Source organism: Sinocyclocheilus anshuiensis, unplaced genomic scaffold (assembly GCF_001515605.1).
Source record: "Sinocyclocheilus anshuiensis isolate Anshui unplaced genomic scaffold, SAMN03320099.WGS_v1.1 scaffold1228, whole genome shotgun sequence".
Taxonomy (NCBI): domain Eukaryota; kingdom Metazoa; phylum Chordata; class Actinopteri; order Cypriniformes; family Cyprinidae; genus Sinocyclocheilus; species Sinocyclocheilus anshuiensis.
In genome coordinates, this window is record NW_015547716.1 from 624,557 (window position 1) to 636,202 (window position 11,646).

At 38.3% G+C, this 11,646-nt stretch overlaps 2 protein-coding genes and 1 long non-coding RNA gene across 3 annotated transcripts in view; all 3 read left to right on the forward strand.

Moving 5' to 3' along the window:
* LOC107704209 (aquaporin-9-like) overlaps window positions 1-10,166 on the forward strand; it is an 11,485-nt gene extending 1,319 nt beyond the window's left edge. Inside the window, exons 3-6 of the mRNA XM_016507097.1 lie at window positions 939-1,076; window positions 1,153-1,271; window positions 3,123-3,325; window positions 9,235-10,166. Coding sequence (XP_016362583.1) covers window positions 939-1,076; window positions 1,153-1,271; window positions 3,123-3,325; window positions 9,235-9,439 — 665 coding nt within the window. The 3' untranslated portion in view covers window positions 9,440-10,166. The remainder of the gene's footprint in view (window positions 1-938; window positions 1,077-1,152; window positions 1,272-3,122; window positions 3,326-9,234) is intronic.
* On the forward strand, window positions 3,433-3,642 carry LOC107704210 (uncharacterized). Its single transcript, XR_001635924.1, has 3 exons — window positions 3,433-3,451; window positions 3,508-3,539; window positions 3,604-3,642. It is a non-coding gene; the product is annotated as an uncharacterized LOC107704210 (long non-coding RNA).
* Window positions 10,167-10,946: 780 nt separating the features above from the next.
* LOC107704188 (hepatic triacylglycerol lipase-like) overlaps window positions 10,947-11,646 on the forward strand; it is a 9,368-nt gene continuing 8,668 nt past the window's right edge. Inside the window, exon 1 of the mRNA XM_016507075.1 lies at window positions 10,947-11,446. Within this exon, the coding sequence (XP_016362561.1) occupies window positions 11,374-11,446 (73 nt within the window). The 5' untranslated portion in view covers window positions 10,947-11,373. The remainder of the gene's footprint in view (window positions 11,447-11,646) is intronic.

The window sequence follows — 11,646 nt, forward strand, 5'->3', positions numbered from 1 at the left end:
AGTGTGTGTGTGTGTGTGTGTGTGTGTGTGTGTGTGTGTGTGTGTGTGTGTGTGTGTGTGTGTGTGCGTTTGTGTGCATGTAAGTGACAGTGTGGGTGAATATTTTAAAATGTGTTTAAAAATGTATTTGAAAAAAAAAAAAAAAATTTTCATAAATAATTGTTACTTGAATGTTAACTGAAATAAAATAAAATGAAAAAAAAAAAAAACTATTTCTTTCAGCTAGTTTCAAGGCAGCATTTCTCATTTTCATTTAATTTAACTTGAAGTACTAAAAATAAAAACAAATTGAACTAAAAATAACACAAAACGATCATTAAACTTTAAAATCATCATGAAATTTATAATTAAAAATATTAACAAAAACTATAATGGTATCTCAGTGATAATAAAATAACCCTTTGAGTGTTTATTATTATCCTTTTGCATTACCGACACACTATTTTCCTGTTTAATACTGTTAAAGGTGCTTTGATACAATCTGTATGTTAAAAGTGCTATATAAATAAAGATGACTTGACTTGACTATGTCACATTTGAAGAAAAACTTTAATGTCTATAAGACTGGAAATGTGTTTTCTCGCCACTGAAATACATTTTGAAATATATTTTGGTATATGACGGTTGAAACTAAATGTTTTCGATTTCAAAAATATACTGTTTCATTGAGCTTCACTGTTTAAACAGGGTCACCAAACTCGGTCCTGGAGGGCCAGTGTCCTGCAGAGTTTAGCTCCAGCTTGCCTTGACACACCTGCTGAGAGGTTTCTAGTATGCCTCGTAAGAGCTTGATTAGCTGCTTCAGGTGTGTTTGATTGGGTTGGAGCGAAACTCTGCAGGACACCGGCCCTCCAGGACCCAGTGTGGGCACCCCTGGTTTACAGTGTATATTTAGCATATACTTAAAATATATTTAGACCGGAAATATCTGTCCGCAGGCGGTCACCTGAACCCCGCCGTGTCTCTGGCCATGGTCATCCTGGGGAAGCTGAAGATCTGGAAGTTTCCCATCTACGTGACGGCGCAGATGTTGGGCGCGTTTGTGGGTGCGGCTGCAGTCTTTGGATTGTATTACGGTGAGTTTGAAGAATCCAGAGGTTTCCCACATGTTTGATGCATGTGATTAATGCGTGTGTGCGTGTGTGTGTTCAGATGCCTTCATGGACTTCACCAGCGGGATTCTGTCAGTCACAGGAATTAACGCCACAGGACACATCTTTGCCTCATACCCAGGCAGACACCTGACAGTGCTGGGTGGTTTCGTGGATCAGGTCAGTCTGTCTGTGCATCACTGAACTGAAAACACACATTCAGTCCGTGTTTCACAACCGCAGACTGATGCCGTTTGACTAATGCACATCGATCGGCTGAACATTTCCACGCAGAAACACCAATTCAGTGTGAACCCGTGACCTAATTCAGCTCCTTCTGTCCCAAATAAACATGTCATGCTTTGAATTGCTCAACAAACAATTTAAGCCTAAATTTAAGATTAATGTATTTGAATTGCATATAAAATTTGAATTATACAGTTTTAACATAAACAAACTGACATCTTAATGTGAAGCATACATAAATTAAATATATATATTTACTAAATGTATACAAAAAAAATCGCCAACAAAGGCTTGCTAATCAATTAAAATAGTTAATAATCAGAATCAGAATCAGAATCAGAAGAGCTTTATTACCAAGTATGTTTACACACACAAGGAATTTGACTTGACGACAGGAGCTTCCAGTGTAGAAGAAAGTACAAACATAGTGCAGACATACATGATAGTGCAGACATACATAAGAATAACACAGTAAGGATGTAATATAACACTAATATAATAAAAAAAGAAAAATTAGAAAAATGTAATAATGTACTATATACAGAAATAGAAGTATAGGAAAAAAATGAATTGTTTAGATAAATGTACAGATATGTTTATTAGTGTGCAGATATGTTATTTACAAAGTGTGCAGTTTAATATAAATGGACGATGTATAATTATGAAAGATTAATTGTTCAGGCTGAATATAGCCTGGGCGCGTTTCCCTCTTCTGCGTCTGCACGCGCGTTTGAACAACACAGCTGTACCTCCGACTAGAATGTCCAACAAAACGTCTGAATAATCAAAAACCGGAAAAATGTTGTCTGGGATGTGCTGCTTAATGTTAAGGAGTTTGTCTCTGGTAAAACTTATAGAAGAAGAATGACAAAACACAGAACAAACAAACAAAAACAATAGAAGAATCGCGGAGCTCAGCGTCCTTGCTGCCATTTGCGGCGCCATGCTGGTATTATTATAATGAACTGTACCATGATTTTTTGAGTGCAGAAATCTGACCTGATTCATTGATGTATGTCTGACAAATATGCATCATATATTAAGTTTATTAGTGTGTTTATGTTGCATGGAAATTTTATATACAATTCACAAACATCTTAAATTTAGGTCTAAATATTTTGCATGTGCATGGTGGATCTGAATCAAAAACCATCAGTACAACATTCTACTTTCAATTATTTCCTAAATTTCCCAGGAGTTTAGAGGAATGACAAGCTCAGCTGAAGTTCGGGTTTGGGTTAGGTTAGGTTTAGTCTCACGTAGCGAGACCTTCAGACTGACGGCTAAAGGTCTGGAATCCATGGCAGCTTTCATTGGCCAAAGCCCACCCATGAGGCCGTTTGACCGACATGTCAAACAACCAATCACAGTTTGTTTCGTTCACAATAACAGATCGGTGTGTAAAACTCTCGGATGTATTTTAAAGATTCTGTGCCGTGAACTTTAAATATTTCACATACTTTTGAAAATCCAGCGTTTAGTTGATCCTGATAAGCACTTGTCGTCACAGTTGTAAACACGACGGCTTTCTTCTTTCGTGAGGGAGTTTGGTGTCACAGCATTTTTGTTTCCAGGCAGAACGTTAAAGAACGCAAGACACACATCTCCCGGAAATCCTGTATAATCGAACCAATCCGATGATGACTTCGAAACTCCTGAAGTGTTTCCACTTTTGTGTGCCATATGCATCAGATGTTCAGCCAGCGGTTCGTGGGCATGACGTCTGAGGCTGAGACTAGGTTAGGTTAGTGACCGCTGAATAACCGATCTCCATCTGTCTATCAGGTGGTGGGGATGTGTATTCTAGCGGTTGTGGACGGCAGGAACATCGGTCCTCCTCGAGGCGTGGAGCCACTGGCTGTGTGTCTGATCCTGCTGGGCATCAGCGTCTCTATGGGACTGAACTGCGGTTACCCTCTGAACCCCGCCAGAGACCTGGGCCCTCGCCTCTTCACCGCCGCCGCCGGATGGGGCATGGAGGTGTTCAGGTATGAGTGATCAGGTGTTCAGGTGCGAGTGTAATCACGTGTTCAGGCACGAGTGTGTTCAGGTGTGAGTGTGATCAGGTGCGAGTGTGTTCAGATACAAGTGTAATCAAGTACAAGTGTGATCAGGTGTTCTGGTGTGAGTGTGATTAGGTGTTCAGGTGTGAGTGTGATTAGGTGTTCAGGTACGAGTGTGATCAAGTACGAGTGTGATCAGGTGCAAGTGTGATCAAGTACAAGTGTGATCAGGTGTTCAGGTGTGAGTGTGATTAGGTGTTCAGGTGTGAGTGTGATCAGGTGAGAGTGTGATCAGGTGTGAGTGTGTTCAGGTACGAATGTGATCAGGTACGAGTGTGTTCAGGTACGAGTGTGATCAGGTGTGAGTGTGATCAAGTACGAGCGTGATCAGGTACGAGTGTGATCAAATACGAGTGTGATCAGGTACGAGTGTGATCAGGTACGTGTGTGTGTGATGAGGTGTGAGTGTGATCAGGTACAAGTGTGATCAGGTGTTCAGGTGTGAGTGTGATTAGGTGTTCAGGTGTGAGTGTGATTAGGTGATCAGGTGCGAGTATGTTCAGGTACGAGTGTGATCAGGTACAAGTGTGATCAGGTACGAGTGTGATCAGGTGCGAGTGTGATCAGGTGCGAATGTGATCAGGTACAAGTGTGATCAGGTGTTCAGGTGTGAGTGTGATTAGCTGTTCAGGTGTGAGTGTGATTAGGTGTTCAGGTACAAGTGTGATCAGGTACAAGTGTGATCAAGTATGAGTGTGACCAGGTGCGAGTGTGATCAGGTACAAGTGTGATCAGGTGTTCAGGTGTGAGTGTGATCAAGTACGAGTATGATCAGGTGTGAGTGTGTTCAGGTTCGAGTATAATCAGGTGTTAGTGTGATAAAGTACCAGTGTGATCAGGTACGAGTGTGATCAGGTGTGAGTGTGATCAAATACAAGTGTGATCAGGTACGAGTGTGGTGTGAGTGTGATCTAGTACGAGTGTGATCAGGAGTTCAGGTGCGAGTGGGATCAGGTATGAGTGTGATCAGGTGTTCAGGTGCGAGTGTGATCAGGAGTTCCAGATCGAGTGTGTTCAGGTACGAGTGTGATCAGGAGTTCAGGTGCGAGTGTGTTCAGGTACGAGTGTGATCAGGTGTTCAGGTGCGAGTGTGATCAGGAGTTCCGGAGCGAGTGTTTATGTATGAGTGTGATCAGGTATGAGTGTGATCAGGTGTTCAGGTGCGAGTGTGTTGAGGGTTGACAATACTTTGCATTACATGCTGTCTAGTAGGGCTGTGCAAAAAATCGAATGTGATTTTCATGCGCATCTCATCAGTAAAGCCGCTTCTGGTGATTAGTAGTAAATCTCCAGCACGTGCTTTCAGATGGAGCGGCATTTACTACACAGAGCCATAGATCACTGACAAGCAACACAAAATCGCTTTCAAAATCGGCAATGAAAACGCTTTAAGCGCCACCTGCTGGCAGAGAGTGAATCTGCGTCTCATTCAGCTCGTCTGCTGTTTCTGTTTCATGCAGATATTTTTTATGTATAGTTTCACAAAACTGAAGTCAAACCATTCTGTTTTTGCTTCAAATTTCGAAATTATGCAATCTAATTTAGATTAAAAACTGCTCATGTTGCATGTATGCAGCATCTTTGTTTGGATCATGATTAAAATGCAGTGGTTGCCTCTAATTTTAAATGGAAAGAGCACAGACAAAGCCTTATTTTGTTTATATGAAGAGATTTATTTTATTTGTGTTACTTATTTATTTGATTTTTTTTTTTTTTTAAATTTCAATTTAGTTTTGTTATTTACATTTATATTATATTTAAATATTGTCATTTAGCAGATGCTTTTATCCAAAGCGACTTACAAATGAGGAAAATAGAAGCAATCAAAACCAACAAAAGAGCAATAATATACAAGTGCTATATTAGTATATTATTATAGGGTTATATTTCAATTTCACAAAGAAATGTGCAGCATTTTGTCCAAGCAATAATAAAAGTACACATTTAAGTTATAATTTGTCTTAAAAATTGTATTTTGTAAAAAAAAAAAAAAATCGTGAAATCAAAATCGTGAATCGAATCGTGAGTTGAGTGAATCGTTACATCCCTACTCTAGACCTAAGGTTTTATATTCAGTTATTAATGCTGTTGTGAATCCCCCGGTTAATACAATGTCTACTGCTTTTGAGGCTCTATGTGAAAGCTTCTTGAGATTTTTCATTGATAAAATCTCTCATTTGAGACCCAACATAAGCCCTTCTCATACTGAACCCTCTATCACGTCGTTGCATTTTGCTTCCTGTGATGTTTTTGAACCTATTTCTCTGCAACTACTTAAATATACCATTGTTAATATCAAATTATCTTTTTGTTCTTTTGATATCATACACCCTACATTTTTTAAATGAATTGTTGATTCTGTTGGCCAGGATTGGTGTCTCTTTTTAATAAGTGTCTTTGTACTGGCTCTGTCCCTGCTGCCTTTAAAGTGGCTACTGTCACTCCTATACTCAAGAAGCATTCACTGGATTCTTCTGTTCTGAATAACTTTCATCCTATTTCTGTATTACCATTTATCTCAAAGGTATTGGAAAAAATTGTGTTTGATCAACTCCAGTATTTTCTCAGTTGCAACGGTATTTCTGAAATTTTTCAATCTGGCTTTAAGTCTGCACATAGCACCGAATCTGCCCTCTTGAGAGTGCTAAATGACATTTTTTTATCTACAGACTTTGGCGACTCTGTGGTCATTCTTTTTTATTATCAGCAGTATTTGACACTGTTGGCCACTCTAATTTGATATCTAGATTAGAGTCTTATGTGGGGATAAAAGGAACCGTCCTTAAGTGGTTTCAGTCATACCTCACTGACAGAAAATTCTTAGTCAAGTTAGGTAACTTTTCTTCTTCTGTTGCTCATTTAACCAGCGGTCTTCCTCAAGGCTCTATTTTGGCGCCCTCTCTTTTCTCCCTGTATATGCTTCCTCTGGGAACCATTCTAAGAAGACATGGGGTGTCTTTTCATTTTTACGCCGACGATACCCAAATTTACCTACCTATCAAGAGAAATGATCCCTCTGCATTTCCTTCTTTACTAAAATGCTTATATGAAGTAAAATTCTGGCTAGTCCAAAATTTTTTATCCTTAAATGAAAATAAGACTGAGGTGATTGTTTTCGGGCCCTCTGACAATTCTCAGGCAACTATATCTGGGTAGTTTATCAGTGTTTAGATCTTCACGTGTACGGAACCTGGGAGTTTTGTTAGATGAGTCCTTAAACCTTGATAAACATATCTCCTCTGTAATAGGTTCTAGTTTTTATCAACTTCGCCTGTTAACCGTCCTTAAGTGGTTTCAGTCATACCTTATGGACAGAAAAATTCTTAGTTAAGTTAGGTAACTTTTCTTCTTATGTTGCTCATCTAACCTGCGGTCTTCCTCAAGGCTCTATCTTGGCGCCCTCTCTTTTCTCTCTGTACATGCTACCTCTGGGAACCATTCTAAGAAGACATGGGGTGTCTTTTCATTTTTACGCCGACGATACCCAAATTTACCTACCTATCAAGAGAAATGATCCCTCTGCATTTCCTTCTTTACTAAAATGCTTATATGAAGTAAAATTCTGGCTAGTCCAAAATTTTTTATCCTTAAATGAAAATAAGACTGAGGTGATTGTTTTCGGGCCCTCTGACAATTCTCAGGCAACTATATCTGGGTAGTTTATCAGTGTTTAGATCTGCACGTGTACGGAACCTGGGCGTTTTGTTAGACGAGTCCTTAAACCTTAACAAACATATCTCCTCTGTAATAGGTTCTAGTTTTTATCAACTTCGCCGGTTATCAAAAATCAAACCTTTCTTAAATCATAAAACTTTAGAGATGGCTGTTCATGCTTTTATCACCTCATGCTTAGACTACTGCGATTTACTATACTGTGGTAGTTCTAAGTCTTTAATTGATCGCCTTCCTTCATAATAGCCGCAAAAGCGCTCACATTACTCCAATCTTGCGGACCCTTCATTGGCTGCCTATTAAATTCGGAATTGATTTTAAAATCCTTTTTTTTGTATATAAATCTTTACATGATCTAGCCCCTATCTATTTATCTGAATTGCTATATCCATATACTCCCTTCCAGCTAAGATCCAGTGATCAGAATCTTCTTCTAGTCCCACAATCCAGACTCAAACGTAGAGGGGATCGAGCTTTCTCGGTGGTTGGGCCGGTTGTGGAATAACCTCCCTTTAGAGATTAGACTTGCCCCTTCTCTGTCCACTTTTAAATCTCTCCTAAAAACATATCTGTTTTCTTTGGCTTATAAATAATTTTCTATTATGGTCTTTGCTTAGTCTTCTAAGGGTTTATACTTTGTTTATCTTGTGTTATTATTATATTTACTTTTTTTATTATTAGGGCGAGACCCTGTTTGAATTGTGTAGTTGTGCTGATTTTTATATTCTTTTAATAGTTTTGAATCTCTGTACAGCACTTCGGTCAGTCGTGTGGCTGTTTTATATGTGCTATATAAATAAATTGAAACTTGAAACTAGAGAAATGTGTCTTTAATCTAGATTTAAACAGAGAGTATGTCTGAACCCCGAACGTTATCAGGAAGGCTATTCCAGAGTTTGGGAGCCAAATGTGAAAAAGCTCTACCTCCTTTAGTGGACTTTGCTATCCTAGGTACTACCAAAAGTCCAGAGTTTTGCGACCTTAGGGAGCGTGATGGATTGTAGCGTGGTAGAAGACTAGTTAGGTACGCAGGAGCTAACCCATTAAGGGCCTTATAAGCAAGTAATAATATTTTGTAACTGATACGGCATTTAATAGGTAGCCAGTGCAGAGACTGTAAAATTGGGGTAATATGATCATATTTTCTTGACCTGGTAAGGACTCTAGCCGCTGCATTTTGGACTACCTGTTGCTTGTTTATTGAAGATGCAGGACAACCAGTTAGCAGTGCATTACAATAGTCCAGTCTAGAGGTCATGAATGCATGAACTAGCTTTTCTGCATCAGAAACAGGTAACATGTTTCGTAACTTGGCAATGTTTCTAAGATGGAAGAATGCTGTTTTTGTAACATGGGAAATATGATTTTCAAAAGACAAGTTGCTGTCTAATATAACTGACTGTAGAGGAAGTAACAGTACATCCGTCTCAATGCCAATTGTAATCTAAGATATTCTGTGTACTGTTTTTTTGTCCAATAAGTAATAATGTCTTATCCAAATTTAGCTTAGATAATTTAGTTAGCTTAGATAATTTAGATGATTCATCTGGTCTTGTTGAAATATATAGTTAATATATCATCAGCATAACAATGGAAACTAATCCCATCTTTTCTAGTATTACCAAGGGGCAGCATGTATATTGAAAATAGCAGAGGGCCTAAGACAGATCCTTGCGGCACTCCATACTTTACTGACATTAACTGAGGTGGTTCTCCGTTTTAATAGACAAAGTGGTAACAGTTGGACAGGTAGGATCTAAACCATCTTAAAACCTATTATGATGACTTAGCTATATAGTATGATAATTTGGTGATATATTGTGATGATTTGGTGATACATTATGATTAAGTGATATATTATGATTATTCTGTGATACTACTATTATTGAGTGATACATTATGCTGTTGATAATTCAGTGGTATGTTATGACAATTTGGTGACATATTATGATGATTTTGTGATATAATCACTATGTGATATTTTATGATGATTTGGAGATATATAATGATTCTGTGTTATATTATGATGATTTGGTGATATAATGGTTCAGTGATATATTATGATGTTTTGGTGATATAATAATTCTGTTATATATTGTGATGATTTGATAATATATTATGATGACTTGGTGATATATTGTGATAATTTGGTGTGTGCACAGCACTGCAGATTACTGGTGGTGGATTCCTGTCGCCGGGCCGTTGGTAGGGGGCATCGCCGGTGCTGTGATCTACTTCCTGTTGATCGAGCTTCATCACACCAACCACAACGACAGACCTCACGAAGAACCCGAGGAAGAGGAGGATGAGGACGAAGACGAGGACAGCAGCCTGAAGGACAAATACGAGATGATCAACATGAGCTAGAAACCCGAGATCAGTAGAATTCCTGTCATGAAGTAAAGCCGGTAAACTCATTTTCACACGCTGTTTACATGTGTAAACTCATCAGTGACACCAGCAGACCTCCATCCACCTTCACAGCTCAGACAATGAACAGGTTTGCACTGATTGATTCATGTAAGTGCTTTAACTAAATACAAGCTTCACATCTGTAAACCCATCTTTCCCATAATCCCCCACTGCACATAATATTTGATTGTATTTTGCTGATGGTTAATATTATATTATACTGAACCCAGAACACTCGATTCAATGGCTTTTATACCTTTTAATGAATGGAAACGTGTCAGGATCCTGTCAGGAACTCTGTTCAGATAAAAGCAAGATTCACCACACAAAAGCACACCTGACAAACATGCTTGTCTGAGCACGACCATCATGTCACAAGCCTTGATGTAATGGTTCACTGCAAAGATTAGCGTTTGTCTGTGAAAGATTTTCCACTAGATCACCATTGTTGAGTTTTCATGTTAAATTTAAGTTTTATTTCACCTTGTTGTCATTCATATATTGTTTGTAATATTTATGGTTATGTGTTTGTAGATCAGGCTTGTTTTTGAAAGTCTTTCGTAAAAAATAGATCTTTTGTAATGATGAAATCCTGCGACTTAAACTGTATATTTGTGTTTTTTGCTGAAATAAACTGAACTGTTGCGGCAGATTTGTCTTGCTTACAAACAAGCATCAGATGTTTGCATGTGTAGGTTGTGTTCATGTCTGGACAAATCTGCTGCTGTCTGCTGAGGCTGAATGACAGAAGACATTCATTTCCATAAACACTGAAGAAAATGTCATGTTATGGTTATTACAGGTCATTATCGTTTTGGCTTTTTAATTTAGTTTGTGTTTATGTCTTTTTAATTATTGTGTAGCTTATTGTCAGTGATTTTGTTTGTTAGTTTTAGTTTTCCAGTTAATTTCAGTTTTGATTTTTATTTTAGTCTTTTTATTTCTATATCATTTAACATGACACATGACTAGTCCAGATTACATAGGTCTACTCTACAGTGTACAGCTAGTTTGTTAAAAACAACCAAGAAAGACTTGTTGACAAATGTGCTTTATCTAATTGTGCTTTATGAAAGGCACTCTGGCATGGTGATGACCAATCATAGTGTGGAATTTTATCATGGCACCCCAGATGACCAATAACATTTTAGGGGCGGTTCACGTCTCTTTATGCTGCACATCTGAGCATGCCACAGCTGAATATATATATATATATATATATATATATATATATATATATATATATATATATATATATATATATATATATATATATATATATATATATATATATATATATAGGCTGAATTTATATATTTATATATACATATATATATATATATATATATTCAGCCTTTTCAAGTTTTGAAGCAGTGTATGAGTTATGGTTAGTGTTACTTTTAGTAAAAATAATTTTTACTAAAATGCTTCTTTTTCAAGGAGTACACTATCTTGTTCGGCTTGAGATGACTTTAATAAGTGTTGCTTTCACTTTCAATTTACTGGAAGTCGCTGTTTGAAACAAGCGCTGGCTTGATCTCAGGCGACAGATATGATCTATTTCCAATAAAACAATGAATCAGCAGACCCTGATCAGAGTGAAACGAGCTCTTGAGAATAACAACTGTGACGTTATTCTTCTGAAGGAGATCTCATGCAGGAGAAGCATTTGCTCATCTAATGGAGATCAATCAAAACTTCAGAACGCTTTTAGTGGCAGGTTTTCTCTTTCCAATTAACCCACTGTTCTTTCCCTTTTGAAACGGTGCCAGAGCCAGCAGCCAATCGGAGCAGAGAGTCTCTCAGGCTCCGCCCCTCTCTCTCTCTCTCTCTTCAGTCAGACTCTCGTCCTCGAGGAGCAGAAGAGCAGAAACTCCTGAACCCTTCAGATGAGAGTCCTGAGAGCTTTCCTCCTCATGAGTGCTGTCGCAGCGTCTGTGAGAGGAGATGCAAACCTCACAGGTAAGAGCATGCTTCCTGATCCACCGAGATATATCCAGCTGCAGACCCGCAGCTCCAGCAGTTTCAGAACCGCAGCCATAGAACCGGAAGTGAGGGGCGGAGCTTACATTTTTGTAAAAGAGTAGCGCCACCTTATGGTTTTTAAGGGGTAATTTGCTTTTATTACACACGATACGTCATACTTTATGTATGCATTATGC